This window comes from Anopheles nili, chromosome 3, assembly GCF_943737925.1.
Source record: "Anopheles nili chromosome 3, idAnoNiliSN_F5_01, whole genome shotgun sequence".
Classification (NCBI taxonomy): Eukaryota; Metazoa; Arthropoda; class Insecta; order Diptera; family Culicidae; genus Anopheles; species Anopheles nili.
In genome coordinates this window covers 20,982,423-20,999,225 of record NC_071292.1, presented here as the reverse complement: position 1 = coordinate 20,999,225, position 16,803 = coordinate 20,982,423, and the positions used below count along the sequence as shown (strand labels likewise).

The 16,803-nt window shown below is 47.9% G+C and overlaps 1 protein-coding gene across 1 annotated transcript in view; it reads right to left on the bottom strand.

The window, feature by feature from the left end:
* Positions 1 to 7,220: 7,220 nt before the first annotated feature.
* The window catches only part of LOC128723883 (out at first protein), a 46,042-nt gene continuing 36,459 nt past the window's right edge, over positions 7,221 to 16,803 (bottom strand). The window contains exons 3-5 of the mRNA XM_053817650.1: positions 16,405 to 16,539; positions 14,287 to 14,470; positions 7,221 to 7,516 (exon numbers count right to left, since the gene is read on the bottom strand). Of these exons, the coding sequence (XP_053673625.1) occupies positions 7,221 to 7,516; positions 14,287 to 14,470; positions 16,405 to 16,539 (615 nt within the window). The remainder of the gene's footprint in view (positions 7,517 to 14,286; positions 14,471 to 16,404; positions 16,540 to 16,803) is intronic.

Here is a 16,803-nt window from a genome sequence, read left to right as displayed (position 1 = left end):
TTTGAGAAATATTCTAACTTTCTCTGTCGGTTCTACAGTTTCGTATAAAATATATACTATATCATATATGCTTCTTTTCATATATATGTGAGTTTGTGTATATATACGATACGGCCTTTAGCCGTTTTTTTTTCTGCATACACTGGTTGCATTACAAGCTACATTTTGTCTGTGTACCCGCTACTGCGTTCACGCACTCAGCTGCCAATTACTTTACCGGTTGCGATGTCAGGATTTTTTTATACCTTCAAGCAAGCGTGAGCTTATGCTATTCGCATTTATTACCTTTTGAGCGTCTTTCGTTTCGCAACGTTTACAAAGGAATCGTTGCAAAGATGTGAGGGCAACATGTGGATGAAATTTACAAGACAGAGCATAGGAAATATTTTGCAGCTCTATGAGCGTCTCCGTAACCACATTAAAAGTCGAGAAAATATGCAAAATGCCGATAAATGGCGGGAGTGCACAAGATTCAATGCACATTGTACTGTCGCGTGCATCATTTGCACACTTGATACCACGGAAGTAATAAAAATATTAAAACCCGAACCTCGTGCGAGTAAGCATTAGGCCCTGTGGCAAACCGGCACGCGCTCGGATAAACGATCACGAACACCGACGAGGCTCCTTTCAACGGAATCGCTGTTCCGGTACACTGGAACCGCTTAAGAGAGCAGGGAGGCCTTCGTCTACACCTACGAGACCAAATGACTTGCACCTCCTTTGCAAACTATCCTTCCGTCCGCACAGGCCAACACACAAACACCCTTCCTCCTATTTGAGGCTTGCGGATCTTCGAAGTAATTACACTTTCGGAAACTTACTCCACCACCAACTTCAACCGACTCGCTTGCTGAACCATACTAATGGTCTGCCACGCCTGCGCTCGACCGAAAACCCAACGTTTGATTGACTTACGGGAAGGGTCTAAGTTACGGCCGAACTTAACGGCTTCGTAACTCCTTCCCAACGCCGGGAGTTCGCGCCCACGCTCACGGGAAAGTTCAACACCCACCGCGCTTATTACTTGCACCATCCGTGTTCGGAGGGTGGAAAACCGAATCCCGGGCGGATGAGGGCCGCTCTCCTCGTTAGCTTCCGCCGGCCTGCAGGGCAACATGAAAAATTACTTACTTCAACTTTGACGCAAAATAAACAGTTGGCAGTTGTTCCATTCGGCCCCGGTACCGGCGTCGGTGGGGATCGTATTGCACGCGGTATTTTCTTCATTCATTTGTGTGTGTGTGTTTTTTTCTCTCTTGTCCGGGGTTTCTAAAGAAACACACTATTCATGCTCGGATCATATTTTCTCGCTTCTTGGGCTGGGTCGGCATCCGCAGTGCGTCCGGCGAGAGCCTGCCGGATCAGCCATCGGTCGCCTTCCGGTTCGGGGGTTTCTTGTAGGATGTTTTCCCTCTAATGCCTTTTTTGTTTTTCTATTTTCTTTTTCGAAACTATTTCCCACCCAGGGTTAATTACTTTCCTCGTTCACTGCACCACCCGGCACACCATGGCTTAATTTCAACCGTCGTTCGATGTGCTTTCGTTTAGTTTTCCCTTTGTTTGCTAGTATTTGTTCGCTTTGATTACTATCACACTACGGTATTGTTTATCCAACATCACCCTCTCTTCGATTCCCTACTACGCCGTCTTTATATTCGTCTTTTATTCCCCCTGTTCTATCTCGATTGCTTCCCATTTCCATTATAACGACTTGCCGTTAGGGTTTTGCTTTGAAGTGCGTCTAGCTTGCAGCACGAAACGCACACGCAAATTTACACGCTTTGCTTACTTGCAGAGAAGAAGGAAGTATCAGAGGAAAGCTAAGGCCACGTATTATGTTGATGTATTATGTTTTTTCTTCTTTGCAATATTTCTTTTTTTATGTCCTCCATCCGTCTATGTCTGACGAGAGTTTGCTGCTGTTCCTGTTCCTATCACTACCATTCCATTTCTGAAAGAAGTTTTCTTTTTATACAACTTTTTATACCGTGTTTACTAGATGTGTTTGTGTGTGTGTGTTATTTGCAGTATAATTTATATATTACGGGCTCTGTTTTTTGTTTACTCTGTACAGCACCAGTCGCGGTGGCAGACGCCTGGGAAATGGGATATCCTTTTACATGGCATCAATTAGATCATAATTCATAATTTCGTTAGGGTATCGGTTTTTATCTAGCGACCCTACCGGACTGAGTCATTCCCTTTTAGATGGCACTGGGTCACATAATGCTGCGTATGGCGATACTCGGCCATATGGGTTTACATGAAATCATATCGAACGGTATTGTCAATACATGCCAAATACTAGTTGCTTGGCTTGGGTTGTTTTCCACGGCATGGCAGTCCCGACGCCTCTTTCAAAATACATTATGCAATCGCATCAGGCGAGATTATTACAATACTCAAATAATGCTGTATGTTATCGAACCAACACCTTTGTTAAAGTTTGGGATAGGAATAAAAACAAATAACCGAATCACTCATTCCCGATTCGACTCGTAGATTTAGAGTTGACGGTGAACGAAAGGCATGAATATGTACATTATAATACTAGTTGTTTGATTCTTACGACTAGCGCCACTCCACCGCAGATGCAGTATGTTGCATTCAGTTACTTTCTGCTAGCTGCTACACGTAAAGGTATCCCTCAACAGTCTCATGGCCCTCGTTCGGTCGCCTGCCAACAGACACGCCGCTTTCCCGGGGTTGTCATTACGTTGTATTATTTATTGCATCATGTATAGCATTTCCACTCGTCGACGAGCGCAAGAGTGTATCTGTACAGCGTGACAAAAAAAAGCGAAACATCCCACCCTCGATGCAGCCTCCGTCACCGGATGTCAATCGAACGGAATAAATAATGAAGTGAAGGAAAAGAGAAGAGGAAAAGCTGCAACACAAAATGCTCGCCCGGTGAACGAACGGACGAACGAATGCCAAGCGAATGAACGAACGTGTATTTACAAATGCGAAAATTACTTGCCCGCCATCGCCATCACTTCAAGAAGACGATTTTTAGCATCTCTTTGTACGCCCGGTTGGGAATGGAGTTTCTTTTCCATTCTGTCTCTCATATTTTTTTTGCTTCCCCTGTTTGATCATAGGCAAACGAACACAGACGACGACAAGGATAAATAAAAATAAACGTATCTAACCACCCGCACCATCCGGAAAGTGGAACCAATGGCACCGCAAATAAGCAGCAGCCAGGTACACAAGCGCTCGGAATGGAATAGTCGAAAGTCTGCCGCTCGAGTGTGTATGCACAGCGATCCGTAGAGCCAGGACGATAGCGCAACAAGAACAAGAACCAACCAACCAGGCCTGTCGTCGGGGATGGAAGGTACAACATGCACCACAGGACACGATGGCGGCACCGAAACGGGACGTCCAGGAAATGAACTTACTACGCAAAACCAACCAGCGACATTGGGCGGAATGTCGGAGGAGAGTTCGACCGACGAACGACCTGGTTTGGCTGAGCTGGGCTTCTCTGCCCGTACCCAAGCCTGATGCTGCCGCTTGCTGCATAAACAAATTATGTATTCAAACAAAGATCCTGACAGACTCGAAGTGGGCAAAGGCGGCATTGGTAAGAATGCCGCACGGTTGCCTGATTCTTTTGGGAACGTCGGAGAAGAAGCACTACTAGCGGTTCGCTTTTGAGTTCCGCTTCTTTTCTTTTCGTTGGTTGTTTGGTTGGTTGCTTGAAGTGTGCTGTTTGGTTCGCTGTATCTCTCTCTCTCTCTTGTCTACCTCGTAAGTACATTTTCTTTGGCCACCGAAGGACGCAGCTAGTCGGAGCCCTGTAGTGGCACTAACCGGCACCGCACCGGTACCGAAGATGCGATACGATGTCAAGTGTCACGGCACGGCAGAAGCGCGTGGTTATTCTGCGAAAGGAGGGCAAAAAAATTCACTTTTCTCGTGTCTTCCTTCCCTAAAGAGTTCCATCCTGCACCACCGTGTCGGTTGTCCCTATTACCCAGTCCGGAATCTGCCTAGTCATTTCCAGCGCTCCGGTTTCAGGCGTGTTGTGTTTTCGCTTGTTACGCTTTAGGATTGGTTCGCGCCCGGGTGAAACGCACTCTGCTGTAGCGCAATATTATTGTTTCTAGCGAAGTGGGGCAACAACCCGAATGCTTGCCAATATTGCAATTGAAAAGGAATGATCAAGGGCTTTCCTAACCGTACCAGACATGCACACCCATTATTGTTTTCCATGAAAAACCAGATGAACACACTTGTGCCCAGCAGCTGGACCGCGAACTTTTTAATGACCATCGGGTGTAGCGTTGAAAACTGAGCGCCAACTACACATCTGAATAGAATGTATCGCTAGGAGTGAGTTTAGTCCACTTATTTTCGTACTTATCATGCATAACCATCTCCAAGGCAGCGTGACAAACCAAACCAAAGCATACACCGGAATGGGAATAGAGAACAAGAACCATTTATGAATGTTGATTGCAGATGTTGAGAGGTTTCGTTTTGTTGCGCCGAAGCTAGAACGAGCGAGAAAAAAAACGAGCAAATCAACCTTTTTTTTTGGCTGCCATTCCAAGCGAGGCAAGCTTGTTTCAATGACCACTCAAAATATCCATCCGAGCAAAACACATAATGAAATGAGATGAAGATACAAAGGAACGAAAAAAAAATCATCTGAAGTGAACTCGAGCTCGAGCTCGTTCCAGGACCGAGCGGAGTACGCTCCAGAAAACCAGCAACCCAAAAGTAAGAGCACTTTTGTTTTGATCACAGCAGAATGAATTATCCTGCGCTGCACAGAGTACGCGGAAGCAGCCGCAACAAATATGATATCTATTCGGGGCGCCTCCAGCAAGCGCTACATCCACGCTTTTACTCGCAAAAAAACCTTTTTCCTTTGTTGTTGTTGTTGTTGTCGTCCTGTGGTAGAGCAGTAAAAGTAGCAAACTTGCGTAACACAATTCAGTGCTTTTAAATTTCTTTGATGAGTTTTCACGTGGGCACCGGTTTGCGAACAAACGAAGAAAGCTAGCCGTCGACCACCGGGCGTAAAACACTGGGCGCCTCCATTGGACGTAAAACACTGGGCGTCTCCACCGGTGCGTTTTATTTTTGCTACGGTTTTCGTATCGCCTTGGGAAGCATGTTCCACCTCACACCTTACCACCTCGCACAGTGGATAGAAGAAACAATTAAGGAAAGTAAATTGCAAGTGCGAGAGATTAGGAAAAGCAGATAAAAGCAAAACCATTTCCTCGGTACCCAGTAGCCGTCTCGGGACGTTCCTTCAAGCTCAAGATGGACCGGGAAGCCACGCAGAACGGACACGCGCGCACGCTGGCCGTGTGGCGAGAGACCGACGAGGCACGACGAGGAAGGCAGATTTGAAATAATTCCACCGGTGCTGGGGCTAATGCTTCACCCTCCTCCAATCAGGAGGGATGGTGGGGCCGCAAAAAAGGCGGCCCAAACGAAGGAGCGGCTACATTTGAAGGATCAGCAGGACCACCGGAGGCCGATGAAAGGTCCGCCCACCTACCGTGGACGGAAATAAAAACACACAATCCGCACACGGCCAACTCACAGAAATGTAATCAACCTGAACATTTTGCACACGGCTGCCGAATCCGAGTCCGCTGGCCTTCCGCAAGGGAAAGCAAAAAGAAAAAGATGAAAAAGAAAAAAACAGCGTACGAAATGGACCCTCCAACCCGCCCAAAGGGCCACGCTGCGCCGTGCTTTACAGCTCTCTTTATGGCTTCGTACATTCCATTTCGGTTGAGTGTTTTAATACTGGGGTTTCTTTTGCCTTTACACATCCCACTCCCACAACGGGCGTTCGCCGACGAGCTTTTGAGCTTCAAGCCTCAAACCGTAAAGGTGGGCGCTTCCGAAGCGGACCCACCTAACAATGTGCGGTGAGGCGCGGCATTTCCTTTGTAATTCGGTTCCGATCCATTTACCGACCGACCGGGCACACGGGGGTTGGGTTTTTGGGTCCGGGCGCCGCATTACAGGTTACTTTAAAGCCTCCTTATCCTATTTGTGCTAGCGCTACCAACGAATCACCGCCGACGCGCCTGGACGACGGGCGCATTGATTACGGGCAGCGATATATCTTCGGTGAGGTGCCTGTTCAAATTACCACTTGCTCAGCGTTTGACACTGGGATTTGGCGTCCGTTCGCGGGGTTTTCACGGGGCACCGACATAAACTCTGTGCTGTCCGCCCTATCAACCGATCGGAAATACCAAACGTAAAAAGTACGCCACCCCTCGGGGAGTAACGCGAAATACTGCGCGACCGTAGGCCGAACGGGACACCTCCCGAACGAGGACCGGGACTCATTAAACCTATTTGTGCTATAAAATAATTTCGTTAAACTGCGCAAGCCTTTCCAAGGGCACTGTTGCTGCTGGCGCCTCCGTTGCTGCTGATGGGGAATATCCACTGGCGGCCGCCACCATTGCTATCCGCCGCTCGTGCGGTATCACTTCCCGTGGCTTCCCGGTCCCCCTCAATGGCACTGTTGCTGGCAATAGCGTTCGTGTAGTAAAATTAAATTCACTGATTGTTTCGGCCGCGCCTTCCATGGGAGCGGCGTTCTCCGGTGGAGTGGATCCTGGCAGCAGAAGTACTGCGGGACACGGGCACATCGACGCGAATGGTAGAGATTTGTGTTTCATACTCCACTGATCACTTGCATCGTGTTCCCGCTGCTGCTGCTGCTGGTGTTGCTGCAGTTTGCCTGCAGATGCTGTTGACGGTGCTCGAGCAGCTTCCGCAGGCGAGCGTTCGTTGCTACTGTTACTGGTGGCGGGTACTGGGAAGTCGGTATTGTAATGATGCTTGCTGGTCCACTGCGCCACCTCCGGGATCAGCGCCCAGGCCAGCAGCAGATCCAGCGATAACCGCCACAGTGGTGACCCCACCGTAGGGTCCCCCATGTAATCGACCGAGCGTTCGTGTTGGCGTAGGATTCGATGCTTCCGATATTGGTGGCGATTACCGTAATCGATGGCAGCACTAGGGGATGGTCTTATGTCTGCTGGTATCCGCACGCTACCTTCCCGGATGGGCGATGTTCGTCGGCGTTGTACGGCACCGTTCCGAGCATCGTAGGCCGGTTCCGTGCTGTGTGATGCTTTTGCTGGGCTTGCTGTTACTACTGTTGCTGCTGCTGGCGATGGTTGCTGAGAGTGAGGAGGGCACTGCTGGCCCATTTTCGGTCATTCATCCCACAGACACTGCTGCTTCTCGCGCACGTAGTACGAGAACTGGTGGCACTTGCGGCAGGTTTTGATCCCACACCGGTAGCTCCCACCGCCACCGTTGTTTTGGAGCGCACTTTCCGGCTTGCCCTTGCAGTACTTTAGCCCGCACGGGTACCATCCGATGCACATCTCGAGCGTACACAGACACGGTGCCCAGATGGCGCTGACGTCGCTGCACCGCGACGGAGTCGTGACCATGTTCGTCGATGGAAACAGCTTCACCGCCGATTCCAGTATCGATATCGATGAACCTGCCCACAGAGAGAAAGAGAGGCAAAAAGAGTGAAAGGAAAAGTAAGAAAAATGAGTGAAAAAGATACCGTGTAGTAATTGAAAATGGAATCGAAATAGAGAACCAGCCAGGGAAGAGTGAGTGTGTTTTTATCCCACCTCCCATTCCGAACGGGCAACACTCGCATTTCTTCCTGTCTGGTCCGCATGTCCAGGTTGTTGCCACTTCAAATTAATCCCCGAGGCGAGGAACGGGCTACTCGAACAATGTAGCGAATGGGTCCGAGCGAGAGAAGCGAAAGCAATCCATCGGCAATGCGCACCGACCGTGCTCTAATGGAACAGCGCAAATAAACCACCCTAGCTAGCATAATTATCGCCATGCGGAAACGGCATGCCTCTTTCATTATGCCCCACTCTCACACAATGGGCATCCAATCAGTGTAGATCTTCATTTAGTTGCGATTGAATCGACCGGACTGGATAAGAGGAGGGTGTCTAATGATTTACAATCGGCGATCTCGTAGCCGCCCGGCTGGGGGATTTAATTGATCAGGTTGGGGGAAAAGGTTCCGTACACAAAGATATGTTGTCGGCACATTCACAAGCCTCGAAATGGGCTAGCTTTGTTTGCTAGATAAGAAATAATCCCCAATCGATTCCAACAGTCGAAGGAAATGAACTCAACGTAGCGATCGATGTGGCCGTAAGTGTTGATCAGCTTCTTATACAACTTATGCTCAAAATTTAACTCCCATTTAACATTCCTGCCGAAAATGCTTGTAATCGCGGGGCGTCGAGCAGAGATTTTGCTACCGACGTACGTACGACGAAACTTCGTTTGCTCGAGCATAAGCTCTCCCGCGCGTATTTACCCGGCTCCGGTACGGGTGACAATGTTTCGCCTCGAGGCTATGTATGTGCGCAGGAGCAGCCTTCGCGCAAAACACACGGAACACATAGCACCTTCGCCGCTTGAGCGCCTCCGGGCTGCTGGTACTGGCGTGGGACGCACATTTCGCATGCCGACCCGAAAATGGCTTCATTAAATTCCGGCTTCAAGCGCCGGACGCGGCCCCGGCAACCGGTGGCACTGGAACCTGATACCTTGAAAATGTGGCTTACATCTCATTACGTGTCGGCTTCGCTACGACAACCGGCCGACTGGCGGGACGGAAATCACTCAATCGATCGATCGACCGCTCGGTGGTGCTCGACGGAGCGCAGGATTAGACTCGCACATGCGATCCTGCCAATGCCGACGACGTACAGCTGTCATTTTCTCACCGCTGCATAATTTATAGAAGTTTCAGCCCCGAAGCAGCAGCAACAGCAGCAGTACACAGCGGGGAGAGCAAGAACAGAGAACCATCTTGAATAGCTTTACGGATTTCGCGCGGTTGTAGCGCACCCCTTTCCATAAATCTCCATTACTGCCACTTGGCCCGCGTCCTTCCGTGGCCTTTCCCCCCCAGCATGGAAAGCAGCGTGGCCTCTCTCATTTCTCTCCTCGCGCTGGTGCCTTGGAGGGCTTTCCAGACACGGGACACCGTCTGATGACGCCAATAGAACTCCAGCGTGGAACAGCTTGACCCACGATTTTCGAGCTAATCAATTATGGAGCTGGGATTAGAAATCGATAGTGAAACCGGTTTGCCGAGCGGTAAACCGTTACTGTCTGGCTTAACAGGCCCGTCTGGTTCAGGTGCCCGCACAATGAGTGGGCACAATATTGAAGCCCTTGCCTTTCGGGTGGCCTGGTGAAAGACTTTTTCCATTCGAGAGCGGGGTTGAGTTTTTAACTTTAAACACCGTCACACATACAAGGGCCTGGCCTGTGGAGTAATGCCACATTTTTCAAATCGGCAAACGGTGGTGCTGACAGCTCACGTGACTGATGTAAACATTAATCAAGCTCCCTTGCAGATAAGCGCAAACTGGTTGCGTCGGCGAAAGGTGTTCGCCCAAATAAATCATCCCTCGGGTTGCTGCACAGGAAAGTCAGAATTTTATATATTCCGACAACACCTTCACAAATACGTCAAGAATAATCGATACAACGATCAATTATACGTCTCTAAGCTACTTTTAGCAACGGGACGGTTTCATTTTTATCCTCTTATAAGAACAACATGCATTTTCCATCAACTGCCTCCTATACATCTGCCCCACACCGACAAACGGTGAAAATGTAATCAATCATGGCTGATGAGCTGCCATTATGATTTATTGCGAACTAATTTACACGTTCACCGGTACGAAGAATGGAGCGGCAACATCCGAATGTGGAAAGCAGGAAAGCAAAAAAAAAACGTAAACCCTGCACGCGCACGTGTGCCTATGGCAACACCCCAACAGTGGTGGGCGGAAAATTCCGCCTTCCTTTGTCATGTGCGCAAAGGGATAAAAAAGAAATAGAAAGATCGAAATTCCACCCATATCTCGCATACGCCCTCTGCTCGCCTTCGAGCAACAATTGTCAATCAAAGGGCAAGGTGAACAACTCCCCATCCGGAGGGTACCGTCAGAGGAAGCTTTCGTACACCGGAAAAGGTTCATATAGTGTACCGTTTGACATGGGTTGAGGATCCCTACCTCGGCACATTCTCGGTCTCGTAAATTGTGAGCGGAATCATTTTCCTCCGTGTGGAAGCATCGTGGGTTGGTGTGTTGCTGCTTGCTTTGCTTGCGTAATCCCATCCGTGTTCGGTGCCGACTGGACAGGAACACGTAGGAAGCACAACTGCTAAGGTTCTTAGTGCCCGAAGCAAGAATATGTTCGCCCCGGCGACTCTCGGCGACTACGGTGTCCGGAAGAACACTGTCCCGGGAGAACACGATGGCACGATTGACATTTGCCACTGCACGAACGTACTAATTTGATATCAGTTTTATTATTTTCACCATTTCGATCATCCCACCCTGGGGTTGCGTCCGGGAGCGTTTAGTTTGTGTGGGAAATTCTGCTTCAATAGCAACATGGCGACTCGAGCGCAACCGTTACGGATTGTTTTCGGTTTTTTTTCGGAATACATAAAATCATTCATCCCCTCAAACCACGGGAGCCCACAGCCCTGAGATGGAATTGAAAATCCAATCGAGGACGACGCCAAAAGGAGATCTAAATGCGAACCGATGGAAGATGCATTGAAATAAAAGTTATTTTCCCGTTTTCGCCTGAGGTGCCCACAAAATGGGATGGCATGAAACATCGGAATACTTGCTTTAATCGTACAGCCCAATCGAACGGGACGAGAAACAGTGCCACGAACAATCGTCCTTGTGCGCTCGGGACACCGGCACACAAATGTGGTCGGCACCCGGAAATTGCTGCAGAGTCCCGCAACCGAACTGGAGCAGCCCACCGGGACGTTGGGCACGCTTCGGCAGCACAAACGCACGGGAACGAACGGCAATAAAAGGACGATACAACGGATCAATAAATTTCATAAACTGTGGGCATAAAATAAATAAATTATTGCCTTTTAAAAGCGGTTTCGAGTGAAAATTATGAGTGTGTCCGTGGCCATTGTGGGCTGTGTGTGTGAATGTCGTACCGGCTGCACGGTAGCCGGTCACCGGCTTCCGTAGGCAGTTTATTAGATCGATCGATCGATCGGTCGGTCGATCAATGGATGGATGGAGCGGGCATTAATGATGCTGCATGCGTTCGATTGGTCGCCGGGAAAATTGTGTCGATTTGGAGGGATCTAACAGCTATCGTGTTCGTGCTTTGATGTACAAACCGGGCTGCCACTCTCGTCGATACCATCCCAAAGCTCACCGAAAGGAAACGGAGTACGGAAGAGCTTTTGCAGGCAGTCCTCTACACTGTGGGATTATGGGAGAGCACTATGGTGTCCGGTTTTACCAAAAAAAAACCAGAAAATTATTGTAAACAAATTGGTATAAGTGCTGATATGGCAGCATGCAAAATGTAAGTTAAGTATAAATTCTTTTTTTCGTTTTTGAAAAAAAAAATGTTGTTACGAAAATTAGCAGCAAAAAATGTTTGTTTGGATTATGCTATCCCACAGTGCACGGGTGAAATATACAACCGGAAAAAGGACACTGAAAACGCTCATAAAATATGATAAACGGAAATTCGACATGTATCCTAGAATCGAGTTGGTTGTGCGCTGCTACAAATGCCATGTCCACGTCCGGAAGAATACCCCCAGCAGGCATTCATTGCCATCGTAGAGAAAATTGTTATTATTTTCATACATATATACGAGTGAGAGCCTTTTTCAGCCAGATCTGCTATCCGTTGCATTGGAAAAGGATATAGAACCCATTCAAAGCATCCCGAGTACATACTTTCAAAGACGGGTTTAGACACAGGCCCGCCGAAAAGTAGCAAACGAAGTTTAGAATAACTTCAAAGCGATCGCGTTTAATATTGTACATAAATAAAGGCAGTTTGTTGGTTCAGTTTGTTCACAAAGCATAATTTACTTACGGGAAACATCAAAGCACATTGGAGGATTTATGTCAGAGACGTCGAACCTTAACACCAGCTGGTTTTATTCACTTACAAACTGTCGAAACATATATTTTTCAACTGAATGGGCTTGTATTGTTCTGCATTTGAACGTGCACACATTCTTATGCCGTGATAATGCAGCTTTGGAAATTTATGAGCTCTTCCGTACGTCTGCCAGCTACAAACAGTTCACAAGCTGCGGATATACAGTGCGCACACATACCGCATGCTCGAAGCGAATGCCCCAAAACCACACAATCGGAATCAATACGATACCGTTAAGAAGAGTTCTGAGAACGTGCTAAACACGAATGCCCGCTACGACTCGCACGATTGAAACAGTCCCTGCAGTTGTGCAATAGAATCACATTGATTCGAAGAAATGCATTTTGAATGCATAAATCCTGATGATCGGTTTTACATACTCATACTCGAACAATGCACGCCATGGAAACGCAAGAATCTATGAATACAGTATGTATCCAAGAATACAGGAAACTGCTGAAGGAGCAATAAACGACATCGTTAGACACTATGCATAATATGGATGGATCCGCTTGCATTGATTGAATAACAAACCACTCGATAAGAGTAGCAATCGTTTTTTTGTTTTGTTACAGTATACGTTACTACGAGAAAGATTAATGCACGAAGGTATTATTCCTTAGAAAAAATCTCCTCGCAAATCACTGGTTTGCATCCGTTGATGGAGCTGGTATAATAGCATTTGCATTGTTTCAGATAATTTGTGGAATTCACAAACAATAAACACGATACAAAATGGTCTGAGGTCAACTACCAAGAGATGAGAAAACCCTTTGCAACAAGTGTGCCTTCATCCTTCTTTTGTGCTTAAGCAGTCCTTTTTCAGTCACTTGTCTGCGCAGCTCGGTTCTGGATCCTGGTCCTTTCAGGAAAGCACAACCCGCACATTACAATGGCAGAGATGCACGAAATGAGGACCCGCACCGGTGCGGTCGGAGATAATTCACGCGCTGCGAATATGCCACACTTCAGTAATTACCCTGGGCGAAGGTTCGGCCATAACGTAAACCCGGCGCAAGCTCGTGGGGTTTAGTTTCCCGACGAGCGCCGGATGTCGGATTGTCTCTGGTAATGACAAAACAAACGCTAGACAAACCCCAAATCCGACCCAAAGAAGTGGGCGACCAAGAGAAAAACTCCTTAAATCAACTGCCATACGGGTTGGGCAGTGGAAAGCGAAAAAAAGGGCAAAATAAGCGCCAACCCGCTCGTAGCGTGCTGTTTGAACTGACCTCTCGAGTGGAAAAAAGCTCTTTTAGCAAATGGAAAATTCGCCCCCATCGGTCGCATTCGTCGCTCGGCAACGTGGGTGGATGGGTGCACTCGGCGACCGGTTTCGTAAATCGTTGTAAAAAGGGGTTATCCACGTAGAAGGATAATGGCGCTTCCAGCCGGACGTTCCGGCTCGGTGCGGATCGCTTCCACTCGACGGTGAAGGTGAAAGCTAGGGAAAACCAACGCTATCCTAAACCAAGCGTCGAGTCCGCGCGTAAGTATCCTTGCGGAGTTGAGTTTCGCCCGACGGTGAAACTAAATAAAATTCCAATTTAAATATTTCCAGTTTGTGATTTTCGTCATCATCGTCGTCCTCGCCGTTTCGCTGGCTATGACCCTCGGTGGTGGGCTCGTGTTCCGTCAACGAGGTTACTCGGGCTGGCCGGGCCTTTTTTTTTGGTTCACATTCCTCACCGCTGTTTGAGAGCAAAAATCCGCTTGTATCGATTACCAGAAGTGGCGCAAGGGTGAGCAAGGACCCGTAGCGCAAGGAAGGCAGAACTGGTACATTACGCAAAACAACTCGAGCTATAACGATTGTAACGAAGCACGGCAAACATTTGCTAGCAAACCTCGGCAGGGCTGGCTTGTTTCGCCCCCGGGGCTGGCTGTTCCCTAGGATACCGCAGGTACGGCATTAGTCGCAGGATACCGAGCCCCGTGGTCGGATGATGGTACACCAAAAACGCCCGTAACTATTATCTTAATTATCTCGTCACGAAAATAACAAACCACCGACCAGCATCCCACCGATGGCACCGGGTAACCAGAGCCGGATTGTTCACACTGCACAGAGATTTCGCCTGGTTCGTTTTTTTTTTCTATCGCATGTCTGGTACGCCATCTTCGCGGAACGTTTGCGTTTGGACATTATTCGTCACCTCCGACAGCCCGGAGGCTTCGCGGATGAATCACACCGTTTATTTTCCCACTGGCGGTTGTGTTTGAGATGCAAAAAAAAAAGACTTTCCACACGACGCTTACCTGGCAGTTCGGCCCACGCTTTCAGGTCGACGTCGCGCACGTATGTTGCCTCTTGCGCTTCCACGCAGAACGGAGCCACGTGACGAGAAATTGGCGTGGCTCGGTCCAGCAAAACCCAGCCGGTCATCGTGTAGTTCTCCTTCCCTCGGTCCTCCTCCGGTGTGCGGATGGTGCTGGGATTTTTCTGCAAACGATAGTGTGGCAACGGAAGTGGGTGAGAAAAAGCAAAGTGAATGAATTGCCAGGCAAGGGCTAGGTAACAGATCAGAAGAAACGTGAGCGCATGTAGGAAACATTCCAAGATAGCTGGAACAAAATTAAGCTCAATTGTACCAACGAATTGTTTATTGATCTTTGTTCTGTCGCTACTGTAAATATTTGGTCATATAAAGAAGATTTTATTTGCGAGGAGCACAGTTAGAAATAAGCTTCATTGCATTTAAATATTGATTTTTTTAGTGGAAAACTAAAATTAATAGAAATACCAATAAAGAGTCCAGACGGATAAAATTCAAAAATATTTTAGTTACTTTACTTAAAACATCAAGGAAAACTCATGAAGAAATAGAAAGGTTTGCCCTACTATTGACATTCTTCCGTGCATTGATTATTCACAAGACAAAAACAATGTAGGATAAACTAATAACCAGCGGCAGTCTATCATCGCGAGTGGTTATTATTTTCACCATCCTCAGGCATTCCGGTGCCAGAATTCCTTCGCGAAAGGAAACAAAATTAATATTGAACGATTACTTTCGATAGCGACACACGCTGTCATCGCGTCCCGGTACTTGCCAACTTTATCCGAAGACGCCGAGAGAAGCGAGTAAAAATTGCATTAGCGAAAAAGCGAGAAAAAAAAAATAACAGAGCGGAAATAATACATCCGGAAGTTCATTTTACGTCAAAAACTTTTCTAATAAGTCACACGTTTGGCTCCAGCACGGGGCGCTCTTGGAATGTCGCCGCACGGAGAAGATGATCACGCGCTATGATGTAGCCAACTTTCCTTCGATGGAGCACTCTTTCGCTCCTTCTTTAGCACATTCTCTCACCCGCCGTTTAGTGGCAGTTTTATTTGCACTCCCGAACGCTTGGAAAGGAACGTGCTTCGGTGGAGCTTTACGTCACGCGAAATTCATCAAATGCCTGCCCTGCCGTCGGTGGAGAGAAATTTAATTTACCCATCGAGGCGTTTTATATCTACCATCGCGTGGGCAGAAACATTCCTCAAGCCGGGCCCGCTGCGCGACATGAAAGACGGTGGAGATAAGTAGAAAATATCATATTAACAACGCAATATTCTGTTCCTTTAAAATAGAATTCAATTCATTAGGTGTGCGCTTGAATTTATTTTCCTTCCCGTAGCCATAGCAGATTTATTTACAGGCCCGAAGCCAATGGGCGTTCTAGTGAAGTGAGATGTAATTACAAAAATGCACATATTTCGTGCCACCAATCAAATCAATGCACGTCTGAGCTTACTCGTGCTCGCGGAAGTGCGCTGGAGTTTTCCACTCAATACGAGATGGAGAGATCGAGACGTCGTCGTACGTCGTGACAGGCACGTTTGCTTTTCCGACGAGCGTCATTAGCCGAAATGTACATTTATATCACGACAGATCACGTACGCCTTCGAGTCGCGAGGTCTCAATTTGCCTTCGAACATGTTTTACTTACGCCAGCGACTACGCTGCCTGCATTCTACCTACTCGTGTGGGTGCCAAACGAATGATAAAAAGAAGAAATAAAAGCCATGCCAGTAACGGAAGTGATTGTCACAGGAAATTACTCCATCAGTAGCGACGCGGATTGGTCCCGAGAGTATCGCCCTTGGGTGGTGATGCCAACGCCCTCTACACTGGGGCTCGGCACCGGTGCTATGGTTCGTTACTTTCCGAAATAGCAAAAAAAAAAGAGACGTAACCGTCCCGCTTTAACTGTTCCCAGCACCGATCAGGCGTGTTCACCCGATGACGTGACGTGATGGCGACATCCTGAATCTGACTCGCCGAGAACCACCACGGGCCGGTGGGCGCGTGCTGCGTTTTTTTTTTCTCGTTGTTGTACCTTTTCCCTATCGCTAGTGCGAAGGGCGAGCGAATTTGTATTCCTTACCTGTCGTAGTTTTACCATCGCGTCGGCAGTGATGAAATCTCCTTTCTGGAATTTGGTCACAAAGCACATCACCTGATACTGGCTCTGTCCTCGTTCCTCCTCGCCAAGCACGAGCGCTTTTAGCACCTGCACTTCCTGCGGAGAGATAAGCGGATACGGAACATGGAATTTGTTAGATTTTGGTGGAATGCGCTGGAAATCAATCTTTACGCGAACAAAATCGACCCATAAACCGACGGATGCCGTTCGGTGTATTGAATATAAACGCCGTTGCTGTTACAGAATACATATTGATTAATTTAAACTTAATTTTCGTGTGAAAATCATTTTACACTTTTTTGAAGACCTTAACACTCACAAACATTCGTTAAGCTACCACCCCGAAAGGAAGCATCAAAG